This window comes from Heteronotia binoei, chromosome 1 (genome assembly GCF_032191835.1).
Source record: "Heteronotia binoei isolate CCM8104 ecotype False Entrance Well chromosome 1, APGP_CSIRO_Hbin_v1, whole genome shotgun sequence".
Lineage (NCBI taxonomy): Eukaryota > Metazoa > Chordata > Lepidosauria > Squamata > Gekkonidae > Heteronotia > Heteronotia binoei.
The window spans coordinates 147,207,629-147,226,773 of record NC_083223.1 but is presented as its reverse complement, the minus strand read 5'-3'; the positions used below and the strand labels follow the sequence as shown (position 1 = coordinate 147,226,773).

Sequence of the window (19,145 nt, the reverse complement as noted above, 5' to 3'; positions counted from 1 at the left end):
TATGATTAACCTATTGATGACAGCCTGACTGTCCTTTGAATCCTCACCAAACATTGACATGCTGGAACAGTGCACATACTTCCCAAGTGAGAATTTGTGCATTTATAATGAACAACTCATTCAGATTGCTCGACCCCTCAAAATCAGTTTTTTCTGCTCTCCCCCCAGGACAATAGATTTTGTATTCTAAGTTATGCATCTGGGGAATGTGGGCGCAGTGACCTTTCCTATGATGGATGGGCTATGGAAAGTCACTACTACTACTTTGTTACTCCCAGCATTGGTGTTGCCTTCCATCCAGGCATATTGAGAATCAATACAGAACCAAGCATGAGGGATTCCTGTTCCTATTACAGCTCTCCACAGTTAACTCCCTGGTTGTAGACCGTATCCAGGGCATGAATAAGGGCATTCAGCACTCTGCCCCAGTTGAAAAGGAGGCTGTAACTGGATGGAGTAGGCAGAAAGAGCTATGCCTCGCCTGCATTTGGCTTCATGATTGCCAGTTATAAGTGCTATTGAGTCTTCCTATGGAATGGCATCACATCCTACTTGGAAATGTTACTAGATGACAAGTCCAAACTGGAACAACGCTTGACCCTCGGGGCATCAAAGCTGTCCAAACACCAAATCTCCTCAGCAAAGCACTCAGCTGACTGTACAGCCTGCATCCTCACCATGGCTATTGCACTGCATTGTCACTCCTAGCTGAAATCCATTGTTATCCCAGGAAACACATGCCGGAATCAAAGACTTGCCTTTTGAAGGCACAATTAAATGCCAATACTGATGAAGTACTCAACAAAATGAGGAAAGACAAGTTTACCACTAATACTTTGAGACTGATCCCCTCACTGTCTTCCAGCTTGATGCCTAGACCTTTCTACAGACTATCCAATCCTGCTTTTAGATGACAAGGACACCAGGCTTCCCATACTCCAAAAGGATTTTTATCTGCTTGCCAACCAACCTGTTACCCAGCAGAGGAGGAGGCTCTATACCCTGAGAGGCAAAGCTAGATCCCATTCACCCCAACCCATCAATCCACTAGGCAGAGCTGATTACAGCCTACACCCGGTAGGAACAAAGGTCCTTGGCAGGACATTTCCCAAGATCAGTGAGTACTCAGTATTATGTCAAAGGGGTACATAGTAAGAGTTCACTTGACCTCCAGCCTACTCATCTTCATCATCCAACCCTCCCACCCTGTCCCCAGAACTCCTCTTGGAGCTCAACATCCTCCTTAACAACAACAACAAAAAGCATTCCAGACAGTGCCATTAAAAGATCAGCACTCATAGTTCAACTCCAGATATTTTATTATACAAAGGAAAGCTGTGGGGGGGGGGGGTAGTGGTGGTGAGACCAATCCTACACTTGAGAGTCCTGGACAAATTTCTTTTAATAAAAAAGTTCAGAATATTATTGATCTCTGATGTAGATGAAGAAGAATATGAAGAAGATATTGGATTTATATCCCGCCCTTCACTCCGAAGAGTCTCAGAGCGGCTCACAATCTCCTTTACCTTCCTCCCCCACAACAGTCACCCTGTGAGGTGGGTGGGGCTGGAGAGGGCTCTCACAGCAGCTGCCCTTTCAAGGACAACCTCTGCCAGAGCTATGGCTGACCCAAGGCCATTCCAGCAGGTGCAAGTGGAGGAGTGGGGAATCAAACCTGGTTCTCCCAGATAAGAGTCCGCACACTTAACCACTACACCAAACCACTACACCAAACCGGCTCTCCTTCCTGTGTTACATCCGGGGTTATGATTTGCAACACTGGACTTGCTAGATGCATACTTCTATGTAGAATAAGACCAAAGTGCCGATGTGATTCCCACCATTTTCAGAACAAAATCCTCCCCTTCAGATTAGTCACAGCATCCAGAGTATTTACCAAGGTGGTAGCAATAGTGATATATCTATAGATATTGGGGTGCAGAATTTACTGGTACCTTGGATGATTGGGTAATCATATCCAACACTAAGCTAAAACTCCATGCAGATGTGCGCCTCATTCCATGGGTACACAAAGCATTAACCTGCAGATCAATGCAAATAAATCCAAATTAGAATCCACACAGAGAGTACTGTTTACAGATGCTATTTGAGATTCCAGCTTGTCAGGGCCTTTCTGCCCTCAGAAATGATCATGGCAATTTGCTTAATAATGGAATATTATTGCTGGAAACTGTTCCCAACCTGTGAATCTAATTCAAAGGCTGATGGGTTTAATGGCCTCCACCATGGTGGTAGTATTCAATTCCCTTTGCCACCACCAGTCCAAGAGATTAAATATTCCAAGATAGATCACATGATCCCTATAGTGGTGGACTTTAGCATTAACCTCCTAGTAGCAGTCCCATTCTACCTTCCTCAACCAGAGTCACACTTACAACAGACTCTCACATCAGGCAGGCATCCATCAGTTGGGTGTGGTCAACTTGAGATGCATTTTCTCACTTCAGTGTGCTAGAACTAAAAGCCATACACAACAGCCTCTTGTCTCTCCACCTCCACTTGTTGGGCAGAAACATTCAGGTAACCATAGGTACTCTTACAGCCATGTTTTACATAAACAGGGTAGCATGACATCTCTTAACACTTTGCCACCTTGCTACCCTAATCTAGGAATGGGGCATCTACAACCATGTGAACATCCAAGCGGTACACATAGGTGGTAACAGCAACTGGTTAGCAGATTTGCTCATTCTCACCCCTCTAGTGCGTCACAAATGTCACAGCTCTCTTGGGTTTTCCTTTCCTCAGTAGTCCAGCTTTGGGGAGTATCTATTAGGCTTTTTAGAAGGGTAGCTGTGTTGGTCTGCAGCAGAAAAGTTTGATTCAAGACAGTATCACCTAGTGACCAACAACATTTTTATGGTATTAGCTTTTGAAAGTCAATGCTCCCTTTAATAAGAACATAATAGAAGCCATGTTGGATCAGGCCAATGGCCCATCCAGTCCAACATTCTTTGTCACACAATGGCCAATATATGTGTGTGTGTGTATACACACATATACATACACACACACAGATATATATGTATGTATGTGTGTGTGTGTGTGTGTGTATATATATATATATATATATATATATATATATATATATATATACACACACACAAACACACACTGTGGCTAATAGCCACTGATGGACCTCTGCTCCATATTTTTATCCAATCCCCTCTTAAAGCTGGCTATGCTTGTAGCCGCCACCACCTCCTGTGGCAGTGAATTCCACATATTAATCACCCTTTGCGTAAAGAAGTACTTCCTTTTATCCATTTAAACCTGACAGCTAAGCAATTTCATTGAATGGCCACAAGTTCTTGTATTGTGAGAAAGGGAGAAAACGACTTCTTTCTCTATTTTCTCCATCCCATGCATAATCTTGTAAACCTCTATCATGTCACCCCGCAGTCGATGTTTCTCCAAGCTAAAGAGCCCCAAGCGTTTTAACCTTTCTTCATAGGGAAAGTGTTCCAAACCTTTAATCATTCTAGTTGCCCTTTTCTGCACATTTTCCAATGCTATAATATCCTTTATGAGGTGCGGTGACCAGAATTGTACACAGTATTCCAAATGAGACCACACCATCGATTTATACAGGGGCATTATGATACTGGCTGATTTGTTTTCAATTCCCTTCCTAATAATTCCCAGCATGGCGTTGGCCTTTTTAATTGCAATCGCACACTGTCTTGACATTTTCAGCAAGTTATCTACCATGACCCAAGATCTCTCTCTTGGTCAGTCTCTGCCAGTTCACAACCCATCAACTTGTATTTGTAGTTGGGATTCTTGGCCCCAATGTGCATTACTTTGTACTTGGCCACATTGAACTTCATCTGCCACGTTGACGCCAACTCACCAAGCCTCAGCAGATCCCTTTGGAGTGCCTCACAATCCTTTCTGGTTCTCATCACCCTGAACAATTTATTGTCATCTGCAAACTTGGCCACTTCACTGCTTACTCTCAACTCCAGATCATTAATGAACAAGTTAAAGAGCATGGGACCCAGTACTGAGCCCTGCGGCACCCCACTGCTTACCGTCCTCCACTGTAAAGACTGTCCATTTATACTCACTCTCTGCTTCCTATTAATTAGCCAGTTTTTGATCCACAAGAGGACCTGTCCTTTTACTCCATGACTCTTGAGCTTACTAAGGAGCCTTTGATGAGGAACTTTATCAAAAGCTTTCTGGAAGTCAAGGTAAACATCTATTGGGTACCCTTTGTCCACATGTTTGTTCACCGCCTCAAAGAACTGTAACAGGTTAGTGAGGCAAGATCTTCCCTTACAGAACCCATGCTGAGTATTCCTCAATAACTCGTGTTCATCAAAGTGCCTACTCATTCTGTCCTTGATAATGGTTTCTACCAACTGTCCCGGTATTGAAGTCAGATTGACTGCCCCCTAGTTTCCCGGATCTCCTCTGGAACCTTTTTTAAAGATGGGGGTGACATTTGCTATATTCCAGTCCTCAGGAACGGAGGCAGATTTCAATGAAAGATTACATATTTTTGTCAGGAGACCCACAAGTTCATGCCATCCGAACCTGGTGAGTTATTAGTTTTTAATTCGTCTATCAGTTGTAGGAACTCCTCTCTTGTCACATCAATCTGACTCAGGTCTTTCAACACCACTTCCAATATAAGTGGTTCTGGAGCAGGCAAACATTTCTCATCTTCCACAGTGAAGACGGAGGCAAAAAATGCATTCAGCTTCTCAGCTATTTCCCTATCCTCCTTCAGTAATCCTTTTCCCCCTTGGTCATCCAAGGGCCCCACTGCCTCCCTGGCTGGTTTCCTGCTTCTAATATATTTGAAGAAATTTTTATTGTTGGGTCTTTATGTTTTTTGCAATATGCTCCTCATAGTTCCTTTTTGCCTGCCTGATCACAGTCTTGCATTTGCTTTGTCACTGCCTGTGTTCCCTTTTATTAATCTCACTTGGACTAGTTTTCCACCGCTTAAAGGGGTCCTTCTTACCTTTTACAGTTTCCATTACTTTGTTTGTTAACCATGCAGGCCTTCTCTTATACTTGTTTGTGCCTTTCCTAACTTGTGGTATATATTTTATCTGAGCTTCTAGGATTCTAGTTTTGAATAGTCTCCAAGCTTCCCCAAGGGTTTTGACTGTATTTACCTTTCCTTTCAGTTTCCTCTTCACATGCCACCTCATCTCAGAGAATTTACCCCTTTTAAAGTTAAACGTGGGTGTGCTGGTCTTTTGGGGCAACTCTCTATTTATACAAATGGTGAAATCAATAACGTTACGGTCACTGCTCCCAAGCGGTGCGATCACTTTTACATCTCTCACCAAGTCTTGGGCATTACTTAGGATCAAATCCAGGATCGCCCCACCCCTGGTAGGTTCTGTGACCATCTGCTCCATAGCACAGTCACTGAGAGCATCTAGAAACTCAATCTCTTTCTCTCGACCTGAACATATATTGACCCAATCAATCTGCAGGTAGTTAAAATCACTTATTACCACACAGTTGTTAGATAACAGACTTGTTTACTGCAAGACAAAACTAGAAATTCAAATCCAGCTCCTAGGGCACATTTCAAATTCAGTGGGTGGGGTGCGTGTGGGTGGTCTACTGTATGCCTTCCCTCACCTACCATTAATCCCAGGGGCCTTCTACAAAATGAGACAGGAACACTCTTTTGGTCATATAAATGGCCCTCCTTGGTCAAGACAAGTGTGGTTCCTGACACTTTTGTCAGTGTCCAACAAGGGATATATTCTCTCCTCTTGGAACACAACCTCCTTCTATATCCCTCTTTGCATAAAAGGAATCCAAACTGTTCCTCAAGGTACTATTAAATCAATTTCCTCTGGTTCACCCACCAGTCCCTCAGTGGAGCCTATCCTTCGTGCTCTTGAAACTCATGGGCAAACAGTTTGAGTCCATAGCTACTTGCCCACTTCGCCTTCTGTCCATGAAAAATGTGTTCCTGTTGCTACTACATTGGCCAGGAGGGTCTGTGAACTCCAAGCATTGTGGTATGGCCCTCCCTTCCTTAAGATCTTCAATACCAGAGTAGTTCTCCAAACCTTGCTCCAGTTACTCCCCAAAGTGATATCAGAATTCCACTTAAACCAGGATGTTATTCTACTAGTGCCATATCCACAACTGGACAGTCACTTATATAAGACTGTGTTACATATTAGCCCAAACTGACTGTCCTTTGCAGCTGTATGCATACTCCATATGAGCCTAATCTACTTCAGCTGCTTTCTGCCATGGTCTCCCCATCAACTCCATCTGCAAGGCTGCAATGGACATTCTTGTGCACCTTCTGAAGGCACTCTCCAATGGATGCAGATGCCATGAGAGATACAGTGATGAGAAGAGTGGTTCTACAGTCTGTTTAATTGAGAGCTAAAACCACCTTCTTAAGACTGGAAAGTCAGCTTGCTATTCTCCAGTGTGGAACTGCATACCTGTACCACCTGCCCCACTGTGACCTCTTACTTAAACCTGATGACTTTACCTCATCCTGGTGGTAGGAGAGAGGAACTGAGGGAAAGGTGTGCTGCCCCCTCTTAATCATGCTGGAAAAGATAGGGAACATCGTGGAGGATGGGGACGAAGTGAATTCAGGCATTTTTTGAGTTTCAAAAACCTGTCCACAGTAGGCCTGTGCATGCACACTACCCATGTGTGACTGCCCAAGGTAACCACTAAATGAACAGAATTTATAGACAAGTGAAACCCTGTTTCCTGTTTTCCACCATGGCTAGTAGACAATGAAGGATCTATCCTCTGTGAATTTATCTAATCCTCTTTAAAAGCTTTCTAAGGTAGTGATGATCACTGTGTCCTTTACATGTGAGTTTCAGAAGTTAATTTGTTTTGGTATGAAATACTTTATTTTGTCTATACTGAATCTACTGCCTATTAATTTCCTTGGTGCTCCTTAGTTTTAGTGTTAATGGAGAGCAAAAAAGTTCTCTCTACATGTATTTTTATAAGCCTCTGTCATGTTTTTCTTAGTCACCCTCCTCTGTCCAAATCCTTCAGCTTTGCCTCATAGCAAAGGTGCTTAACCCCTTCATTAGATAGCTTGCCTTTTTCCATCTTGGAAAGATGATAGGCTACCTAGAGGGTAATCCCCTCCTAGGTTTATATTTTTTAAATGGGTTTAACATTACATTTGCTAATTTCCAGTCTTTTGAAAGGACCTTCTTTTTAAAGGAAGCCTACTTGCATTTTATGGATTTCTTGATCCTGCTGGTTTTCCATGTTTGTATCTTCTTACAACTGAAGGTATTTTTTCTGACTTGTGATATACATTCTGACTGTACTTTGAATAATCTCATTCTGAGAAGATTCCTCTTTTGTAATAAGATTTGACTATATTGGATTTTTGGGCAACTTTCCCTTTACATAAATGCTGAATTTAATAGTTTGTGTACAGTGTTTCTAGCTTGTTCAAGGAAACTTAAATTTCCTACCAAGTCTGTAATAGAAGTCAAGTCTAAGTTTAGGGTTGCCTCATTCTCTACTCAGTTCCATATTTCAAAGAGTAAGCAGACATTTAGTGTATGTAGAAATTTTGTTGCTTTGTCAAACTTGAGCTTGCCCTTACACAGTCAGTGTGCAGGTAGGTAGTCACCCAATGTCCTAAGTTCCTCTCCCTGTTGCTGAACTCATAGATGTGCTTAGCTCACTTTACTCTTATCTTTTCTAAGATGCTTTGTCATTGGTACTATGATAGTTGCAGAACTGAGCTCTTTCACAAGATACCCCTACATATTTGCCTGTAATTAGCTCTCTAACGCTGTTGTTGTCACTTAGAATAATAGGGCCTAGCTATTAGAAGAGAGCTACTATAGTTATTGAACAATGAGCAGTGATTAAAAGGAAGAGAGATTAAGGTTTGTCTGAGCCTCTCTGAGCATACATGTATTCTGTTCTGTAGCTGAAAACTGTAGTTTTTAAAGTTAATCCTTCTGAGACTGACTAAACCTGTCCTATAGATTTACAGTTAACCCAAGCCGAATTTAGATCTAGATCTAGCTGCATCTGATTTGTTTTATATCCTCAATACTCAATTCTTAAAGTACTGTACTGTTGTATGTAAACTATATGAGATATAATTTTACATTTACTTTTGTATACCAGGGCTTAATTCACTTGTCTCCCTTGCTTTGCCTTTAAGGCAATTTTTTTTTTAAAACACAAAAACTTGCCTAAATATAAAGGCATTATTAATGCAGCAGCATAGCAAAATTAGCGCTCTAGCTACTGGATTTTCTTCTACTCCCATTTTATATTGAGAGTTGCAAAAATTGAAAGTACAGTCAGTTCAGAAATCATGGTTCTAGTATTTATTTATTGACTGTATTTCTGTATTCTGATTCCTCTTTGCTTAAAGCCAGCCATCAGGGTCAGTCCTGGGGGCTCTGCCGCCCCAGGCAGGGCCACCCCCCACCCCGACTTTCCAGCCCTGCTGGTTGGCTTTAAGCAATGAAGAAATACATAAATAATAATAAATACAGCTGAAGGGAGGAGCAGATAAAGGTAGAGAAGAAAGGAGAAAATGAAGGGAAATGGTAGATGACATAGGGTCTGTCAAGGGGAGGGATATAGGAAATAATGTGAAGAGGGGAACACAGGGGAAAGTGAGATGCCCAAGTCCTCACATGTATCCCATAGAGTTACTGAGCCAGACCTGATGACTGACCCTGTGCAACTTGACCCAGTGACCAGCCCACACAACTAGTCCAGCAACGTTTTGGCTGCCAGGGAGTGGGAAGGAAGGAAAGTTGACAACAGGGGCAGATAAAGGCAAGTTGGTGGGTAGGTGGGAAGGAGAGAAAAAAGTAGTAAAAAGGGAGAGACTATGGAGGCTTTCAGGAAAGGTAAAAAAGAAATAGTGAGGAAGGGGAATATGAAATGCCCCCAGAAAGTCCTTGTGAGTCCCTCACTTTTAAAGTTACATAAAGGCAAGACACCTCAAAATTAGAAATGTAAAGTTTTTAGATGTTTTGACGCTATGGAAAGCTATTGGTAGGGAAAGTCCCCCCAGGGAGGAAAGGTACTTTTTTGGGAAATGAAATACATGCAATACTTACTTTTTCTGTCAAACATAAACCTTTTTACTGATAAAAAAAAAACATAAAATGCATAATTTATAACATAACATATAAAATTGTACTATTTTTCATATTTATGACATTTAAAGTATAAAGGTCCTCATTTTCTATATGGAACATTGCAAGTATTCCCAGTACTTGAGAAGGAATTGCAGACCACTGCACTCTATACTGCCACAGCACATGTATCTTTATTTTTGCCATCTGAGAGCTACAAAAAAGTTGATGGTGGTAAACAAATTGTGCAGTAGATAAAAGAAAGTATATTACTAAAACAGAAACGTTCTCATACAGTCATAATGTGTAGAACTGCCAGCATATGTAACATGGAAATACTGAACAGTTTGATAAGATATTAATAATCTATTATTAAATATAACATTTATTGCTGCCAAAATTAATAACATTTAAACAAAAAGTCTTGAAAATGCTGTATATGTATGCAGTATATCTAATGCTATAAATTGTCTTACTTGCAGATCTTGAATAAAACCCTTTAATTTTACTCAATTCAAAAGGGAAAACTCCTGGGAGTTTTTAAGTGTTCCTTAAGTTTTTAAGTGTTACCCAAATTTCCCATTTGAAAAACTGAAAACATCTGGGGATTTTTCATGGTATACATTTTAAGTGACAAAAATCTTGTATTTCAAGGAGCATATCACTCATTCTAAAAGAGAAATATTTCATAGTTTTTTCCCCTCAGTGTCCCCTCAAATTACCAATTTTTCGAATTAATTTGTTGTAATAACTAAACAAAATGTGATCCATTGACTAAGAAGTTTGAGTGTCATACCTCAGATTACTGATAAAATTACTTAGCATTTATAAAATACTTTAGGAGGTTATATATGAGTCGTAGTCAAAATGTCATTAAGCCTTATAACTTTTAACAAATAATCAAACAGTCAGTCCTTGAGCAATTAGAAAGGATGGCTGTGATTACTAAGAGCCAGTATGGGTTTCTCAAGAACAAGTCATGTCAGATTAACCTTATCTCTTTTCTCAATAAAGCTACTGCCTTGCTGGATCTGGGAAATACTGAAGACATATTTTATCTTGATTTCAGTAAGGCTTTTGATAAGGATCCACATCATATTCGTGTTGACAAGTTGGTAAAATGTGGTTTGGATCCTATTATTGTTAGGTGGATCAGTAACTGGTTGACATATCATACCCAAAGAGTGCTTGTAAATGGTTCCTCATTCTCTTGGACAGCAATAATAAGTGGAATGCCTCAAGGATCGGTCCTGGGACCTATTTTGTTCAACATCTTTATAAATTATTTGGATGAAGGAATAGAGGGAGTGCTTATTAAATTTGTGCATAATACTCAATTGGGAAGGGTCGTAAATATAGTAGAAGACAGAGTCAAGATACCTTGACAGGCTGGAAGTCAAGAATGATCTTGACTGGCTGGGAAACAAATGAAATTAATTTTAATGGGGATAAATGTAAAATTCTGCATTTAGGTAGGAAAAATCTAATGCATAATTACTGGATGGAGACGACTTGCCTTGGCAGTAGTATGGGTGAAAAGGGTCTAGAGGTCTTAGTAGACCATACACAGAACATTAGTCAGCAGTGTGATGCAACAGCAAAAAAGGCAAATGCAATTTTGGGTTGTATCAGCAGACGTATAGCATCCAGATCAAGTGAAGTGGTGGCATCACATTACCCTGCTCTAGTTAGACCTCACCTAGAGTATCGTGTTCAGTTTCGGGCATCGCAATTTAGGAAGGATATAGACAAGCTGAAACATGTCCAGAGGAGGGAACAAAAATGATGAGGGGTCTGGAGACCAAGTCCTATGAGGAAAGGTTGAGGGAGCTGGGTATGTTTAGCCTGGAGAGGAGATGCCTGAGAGGTGATATCACCATCTTCAAATACTTAAAGGGCTGTCACATAAAGGATGGTGTGGAGTTGTTTTCTGTTGCCCCAGAAGGTTGGACAGGAACCAGTGGGTTGAAATTAAATTAGAAGAGTTTTCGCCTAAATATTAGGAACAACTTTTATCATCTCATCCATTCGGGATGAAATTCTCAGGGACTGCAGTGTTTCCAAAGGGATCCTCCCCATCAAATTGCTGATTGAGGAGAAAGTGGCTGTGTTTCATAGGCTGTTAAAATTCTCCCCTTTGCTCTGTCATTTCACACCAACTTTCTGAAAGAACTAGGGGAGAGTTGGTAGGCAGCTATTTTAATAGGAAAATGAAGAACACAAGATACATATCATGCATGAACTCTGGGTTGGGTAGTTTAATTCCTTTCAGCATTTTTCTTACAGCCCATGCCTAAATTTTCTGATGTTCATTGAGGAATCTGTGGGCTTTCCTGGCGAAAATGGAATGCTTCAAACAGCAGAGAACAGTGACATAAGAACTTACTGAACTTGCATCTTTCATTTTACACACACACACACACACACACACACCTTCTCTCCTGCCACACATGTTCCCTAGGCCTGCTTTTAGAGGATGAGAGATATCAGTTCTTCTATCAGTGATCTCTCTTGCATACATCAGATTCTTATCAGTTATCTCACAGTGTTGTGCAGGACAATTGAATATATTTTCTGGTTAGACGGATATATCTTCTGGGTTCCATTCTCCCTTCATTGCCCATCCCTCAACTTTTACCACTCCTAGAAAATGGAAATTTAAAGAGAGTGATGAAGGGATTTGAAATCTGAAAGCCACAGCCAGAAAAGCAACCAGACCTGGCACAGTCCATTCATATTAAAAGAGTGGAGGATGTTTCATTTTGATTAGCTACATTTGTAAATGTATGTTTTTAGTGCTTAATATATTGACTGACAAAAACACTGATATAAATCACAGGAGGTAGAAAGTGTGAATATGAAGTGTAGTGGAAGATAGCACATCTCCCCCGAATGATTATCATGCATTTCAAAATGACACTGATACTTTTAAAATGGCTTACAATTGTATTCTGTAAAGATGACCATGTTCTACATTTTTAGTTTGCATTAGAAATAATAATAATAATAATAATAATAAAATTTTATTTATATCCCGCCCTCCCCACCAGGGCAGGCTCAGGGCGGCTAACAACATTCATACACATACAATACAATAAATATAAACTTTAAAATTAACGTTATTTAAAAACTAGTCAATACATAGTTAAACTTAACTTAATCTGACAGTAGCAATGTTGTTATTGACGCTATTCCTGTCAGTTTACATGGTAACAAGGTTCCTTAAACAGAACCATATTGGCGGATCCCTTTATTAAACAACCATAAATCAGCAGTCCATGAACGCCAGCTTGAAAAGGGTGGTCTTGCAGGCCCTGCGGAACTGATCAAGGCTCCGCAGGGCCCGCACCTCCTCCGGGAGCTGATTCCATAGGGATGGGGCCGCGATGGAAAAGGCCCGTGCGCGAGTGTTCTGAAGTTTAGCCTCTTTTGGCCCAGGATAAATTGCTAAATTGTTTATTATTATAAAACCCCTCAAAACAATAGAGGAATAGAAATACACAAAAAGTATTCTTTTGCTTATAGTTTATAAAATCTATTAAAGTAGTACAATTGTTAAGCGTTAGAAAAGCAAACTGATTTATAACTGCTGTTTACAACTATTTGACTACTGGTCAAGCTTCTGAAAAATGCACCATTTTGTTTTCTGCTAGAGTACAAAACAGGTTTAAGTTCTGGAAACACAGTCTTTGTCTAACATCTATGGTCCATCCTCCTCACTCAATTTTATTTTGGCTTCTCAGAAATTACTCATACCCTATTAGATTTCCACAACTGAAAAGGATTAAAATATACTATCAGCTACCATGCCCTCCTTCCCTCCCTTCTACCATGCTCCTCTTTAGTAGAAGCATGGTGGCAAACAAGTAGAAAAGGCAAGAGCAAGTGAGCACGCTGAGACTTCTGGTTAGAAACATTCATGTAAAGCAAAGATATTAGATAAAAGCAGTTTTAGACTTTATGTTTTAATAGGGTTTTGTAAGGTTACTCTTTGTATTGAAAGATAACACGCACATCAGAGCCAACTTTGATTAATCCTAGTGTTGGTCTTTGTAGATATATGCAAAAAATCTGGTGAATGCAGACCGCTGTGCACTATTCCAGGTAGACCACAAGAACAAGGAACTGTATTCAGACCTATTTGATATTGGTGAAGAAAATGAAGGGAAACCTGTCTTCAAGAAGACCAAAGAAATAAGGTAGGTGTAGCAAACAGATGGTTATTTAATATTCTTTACCCAGATTCTACATGTAATTTTGCAGGTGCTATGACAATTCTTGTCATAATGTGATATCATTCCCACCAGGACCTGCCTCTGGAAAGTAGTACTTCTAGGAATTATATTGTATTGCTGATGAAGCTACACCTCTGAATCTGTAGCATTACTTCTGGAAATGCCATCTTCCCGAGGTAGTCCTTTTGGAAAGCACATATAGAAAAATCCAATGTTGCTCAAAAGTAGGTAAAGTCTTTAAGTATGCTACAACTTTTCAAATACAGGAATTTTATTTCTTGGTATGAGATGGTCAGACTCAAAAAAATAAATTGTAACAAACATACATAAAGAAGACTGTAGAGTACCTGTGGCAATGTAAGATCCATGGACCATCCCTGGTTGCTTAGGTTTTCCCCTAATTTCTGTCAGAAACAGCTGGCCTATAAGAGGAGTGCACAAGGCAGCCGCACAGGTCTTTGTAGAAAACAGGGAAGGCTTTTGACCTCTAGTACAGGCAATTCTGAATGATTGTTTATTGGAAGCCATCTCCTGAGTATGTGCAGGTTTAGTGCATGCTCTGCTTTTGGTTTTTTTCCCCTGTGATGTCCAAGCATTCTTGGGTTCTAGAGTGACAGTGCAATCTTATGGTCCTGGCTACAGTAGTGATTGCTTCCACCAGTGTTAACTACAGTGTAGTATAGTTGGTATCTTAAGCACTCTCAGCAGCAAAATTAAAGGAAAAAATATTTTAAACAACAGAGAACAAAGCAACATTACTACCACTCTCCAGTTACAGAATGGTATATGTATGGCATCACATGAGCTGTGTGGATAGAAGGAACCTGTCTATGCACAACAGCAATTACACTTCTGAAAAGATGCATCCTGGAAGACATAAACACAGTACAGCACCCTCAACATTATGAACCTCTGTAATGCGTATGTTGGGAGCTTATAAACAGCATACTGTTCAGATTTCTACAGATACAGGTTTGAAACCCATTATACCACCATCCCGTTTGGCAGAAAGCACAGAAGGGAATTTATACCGCATTACCCAGTTAGGCATGTTTGAACTCTCGGCAGCTGTGCTTACATCCTGATTTTTCAGTGAGCAGTTAGACTTATTGTTGACCAATTTATAGCTATTTGGTATGTTGCTTCACTGTATTTTTCCTAACCATGTAGTTTAGTACAATTGAGTTTTTATGTATGTATGTTCTCGCATAGCCTGATTGAGTTTTACTATCCCTGCAGCTTAATTGCCCTTTCAATAAGCAGTTGTTTAAATAGATTTTTAAATGTCACAAATCAGAGAAATCAATCATAAGTAAATACTGTATTTTAATAAAATTCTACCCATTAATGTTTGTCTAAGTGGTCCCTAGTGATGCTAATGGCTGGCTGCCAGTCTGAATCAAGCAGCATTGTTGGGCATGTAAAGTTTAGCAAACCCCTGTTGCAAACATGATCTTCGTGGTCTCTGTGCTTCGCACTCACGGGATATAGCACTTGCGCTGATCCCCCGAATCGGTACCTAAAAAGCCCGGGATTTTTTCACGCTCAGCACCAGCGAGCATGTGCAAGCGTCCCAGTAGCATGCTCACTGGAGCCAGTGCGAGGATCCCGCCAGTTCCTTTTTGACCATCGTGCTGAGAGGATCTCCTTTCTTTTGCTCCGGTCAGTACTGTAATCCTTTGGATTTTTCTTGTTGTTATATAGCCCATTTGTTGTTTTCTTAGTCAGTATTTTAATAGTTATTGGGTTGTTTTTTTTTTTAAAGTGTTGTTGTTGGACTTTGTCCCTCGGGGCTTTATTTTTCCCCCATTCCCTCAGAAATCGTTCTGTGTGGGTTCCAGTGCCTATGGAAAGGTGTTGGGGTTTTTTTTAAACGTTTCCGCAAGTGTGGTAACAAAATTGCACCTCCTGATGGTCACTCCCTCTGCTTACTGTGCCTGGGCGAGGGACACCGAGTCGATTCATACCCGCATTGCTTGAGCTTCTCTAAGCAAACCTGTAAAAACCGGGCATCAAGGCTATCGGCAGCACTTGTGTAATCGGTTCTTTGTCCGCCAAAAATGGCAATGGGCCCGTCGGTATCGATGGGGAAAGCCACCCCAGCCCCGACAGTTACATCGGCCGATCCATCGTCACCAGTGCAGACCGATATGCCGACCAAGCGAGGCCGACACACAAAACGACCCTCTGAACGGTTAGTGGTGACTCCGGCCAAGAAACGTCGGGACGATTCGGGGACCCGATCGTTCCTCCTGAAGAAGTCGAAGGAGAAGCAAAAAGACAGGTTGCTTACCTGTAACCGTAGATCTTTGAGTGGTCATCTGTGCATTCACACTCATGGGATAGAGTGCCCGCGCCGATCCCCGAATTGGTACCTAAAAAGCCCAGGATTTTTTCGCGCTCGGCACCAATGGGCATGAGCAGGCGTCCCCGTGCGCATGCTCGCCGGCGCCAGCGCAAGGATCCCGCTGGTTCCTTCCTGACCGCTGGACGCCCCTACTGGAGGGAGACCGTCAGCAGTGGGGAAGGAGGGCGGGTAGTGTGAATGCACAGATGACCACTCAAAGATCCACAGTTACAGGTGAGCAACCTTTCTATCTTCTTCATGGTCTCTGTGCTTCACACTCATGGGAGATTAGCAAGCAAGACATACCTGGAGGTGGGAAGATGGTCAACCAGAAGAAACAGCTTGCAGCACTGCAGCTCCCAGACGAGTCCTTTTTTGAGCATGCACGTCCAGTGTGTAGTGCTTCATAAAGGCATGCGGAGAGGACCAGGTGGCAGCCTTGCAAACGTCCATCAGGGAAACGCCTTTCAGGAACGCCACCGACGTCGCCATCACTCTTGTAGAGTGTCCGCGAATAGGCCCAGGTAATGGCTTCTTAGCCAACAAATAACACAGTTTAATAGTCTCAGCCATTTTGAAGGCCACTGAGATGAGATTCTGGAACCTAATTTAGGAGCAGCATAAGAAACAAAAAGATGCTGGTCCTTACGAAAACTCTTGGAGCGACTCAAATAAAACAATAAGGCACGCTTTAATAAGCCTATCTTTTTGAATACCTGGCCAGAAACAATCATGGCAGATGCAAAAACAATTGCAGTAGGAAGAATAAGGTCCACACCTTTCATTCTATGGAGCAGTGTTTTATCAACAAAGCCATAGGGGAAGGGGAAGGATGTGGGCATTTAGACAGGAGCAAGCAATGGTTAGTATTCAGATGGGAGACCACCAAGGAGTATCAGGGTTGCTACACAGAGGCAGGCAATGGCAAACCACCTTTGAATGTCTCTTAGCTTAAGAACATAAGAGAAGCCATGTTGGATCAGGCCAATGGCCCATCCAGTCCAATACTCTATGTCAACAGTGGCCAAAAAACCAAGTGCCATCAGGAGGTCCACCAGTGGGGCGAGGATTACTAGAAGCCCTCCCACTGTGCCCCCCCTCCAAGCACCAAGAATACAGAGCATCACTACCCCAGACAGAGAGTTCCAACAATATGCTGTGGCTAATAGCCATTGATGGACCTCTGCTCCATATGTTTATCCAATCTCCTTTTGAAGCTGTCTATGCTTTTAGCTGCCACCACCTCCTGTTGCAGTGAATTCCATGTGTTAATCACCCTTTGGGTGAAGAAGTACTTCCTTTTAGCAGTTCTAACCTGACTGCTCAGCAATTTCATTGAATGTCCACTCATTCTCGTATTGTGAGAAAGGGAGAAAAGTACTTCTTTCTCTACCTTCTTTATCCCATGCATAATCTTGTAAACCTCTATCATGTCACCCCTCAGTTGACGTTTCTCCAAGCTAAAGAGCCCCAAGCGTTTTAACCTTTTTTCATAAGGAAATTGTTCCAACCCATTAATCATTCTAGTTGCCCTTTTCTGGACTTTTTCTAATGCTACAATATCTTTTTTGAGGTGTGGTGACCAGAATTGTACACAGTACTCCAAATGAGGCCGCACCATCGATTTATATAGGGGCATTATGATACTGGCTGACCTTGAAAACCGTACAGGGTCACTGTAAGTCAACTGTGACTTGATGTTAAAAAAAATCCCTGTTAATGCAATCAGTATTGGAAACAACAGCCAAAGCAATGATAACTTTTTCTTAAACAGCAATAGTCAGATAAATAGGATTACCATCTTTTCTTAGGGCTCTCAGACCTTTGGAAGGTACATGACAGCAAGTAATGGGTATTAGTTCCTCCTGGGTGCTGTTTGTTTTTATCCACAGTTTGTTTTTATCCACAGTCTCCTCATTGGGACTCAAAGTGGCTTTGCAACATAATTCTTCCCTCTTCCATTTTATCCTCACAGCAACCCTAGGTTAGGTTGAGTGACCTGGCCAAGGTCAGTTAACAAGCTTCCTTGGCAGAGTGGAGATATGAAGCAAGGTCTCCCTGAGGCCTGTCTAGCTGAATCTCATTAGATTTTGGAAGCTAAGCAGAGTCGGCCCTGGTTAGTACTTGGATGAAAGACCACAAAGGAAGTCTAGGGTTGCTGCACAGAGGCAAGAAATGGCAAACCACTTCTGTTTGCCGCTTGCCTTGAGAGCCCTGTAGGGCCACCATAAGTCAGATGTGACTTGACAGCATTTTCCATCACCATTCCCAGATCTGGAAATGTTCTTTACCAAAACCTAGTAAACGGGCACTGTACCAGCAGTATAGTTATTGGAATGCTGGTGTTCACCAACAAATGTAAGGGTTGCCTCACTGGTGCCTCACAGAATCTTACCTAAGTGAACATTTATTCACTATCTCCTCTGTGCTAGATACTGCTAGGAGGTGTTGAGGGAGGAAAGATTGCTAAGCAATACACATTAGTCAGCCAATACAGGAGGATTAGAAATCTGGCGATCTAGGGCCCCATCCATCCATCCTGACTGATCATTTTACAGGCATACAAGTGTGATTTGGGTTGGGACTATTTGTGCCATTTTTCTGACCCAAAATAGCCCCAGGGAGAGGTTTTTGCCCTGACTTGTGGCTGGACCCCAATTTGTGACAAACATCTTATCTAGTTTGGCCATAGGACACTTCTGCAAAAGTAATTCTTTGACACACAAGGCATCCCTTCTTTATCTTGATGCATGTACGTATCTCTCAGGCTGAAGAGTTAGGTGGAAGTTCTTATTGGTTTATTAATTACAATACTTATAAACCTAGATTTTTTCCAGAAGACTGAGACACAAAAACTTGTTGGCTTTTTCTCTCTGGAGTCCTGAGGCAGGGTTCCTGAGAAGACAGATGCTAGCAATATCTCCTTCTAATTACCAGGCCATGCTGTTAATTGTATATGAAAAGTTGTCTTTCATCATTATTACCATTGCCAAAGTTACTGTTTACATGTTCTAAATTCATATAACATGAACCGGAGGGTGCACATTATTTTTATATAGCCTCTTTTGCTTGAGTAACTTTGTCATTATTGTGGGTGTAAGGGAACTTAGCATATGAAGTCCTAGTCATCCGCTGACAGCCCCTCCAAAACCACCCAGATCTTCTTCGTGGTCTCTGTGCTTCACACCCATGGGATAGAGCACCTACGCCGATCCCCGAATCGTATCTGAAAAGCCCAGGATTTTTCCGCACTCGGTGCCAATGGGCATGCGCAGGCATCCCAGTACGCATGCTCACCGGCGCCAGCACGGGGATCCCGCCAGTTCCTTTCTGACCGCTGCGCGGAGAGGTTTGCCTTTCATGTCCCCAGTCAGTGAGATATCGTTTTTTTCGCCTTTATCATTGTATATAGCCCGTTTGTTGTTTTCTTAGCGTAGATAGTTTGTC

General features: G+C 41.7%; 1 protein-coding gene across 5 annotated transcripts in view; it reads left to right on the top strand.

Annotated features, from left to right (window-relative positions):
- The window catches only part of PDE10A (phosphodiesterase 10A), a 546,650-nt gene that overhangs the window by 467,239 nt on the left and 60,266 nt on the right, over positions 1-19,145 (top strand). For all 5 annotated transcript variants that reach the window (XM_060242109.1, XM_060242082.1, XM_060242099.1 and 2 more), the window contains exon 11: positions 13,173-13,315. In XM_060242109.1, the coding sequence (XP_060098092.1) occupies positions 13,173-13,315 (143 nt within the window). The remainder of the gene's footprint in view (positions 1-13,172; positions 13,316-19,145) is intronic.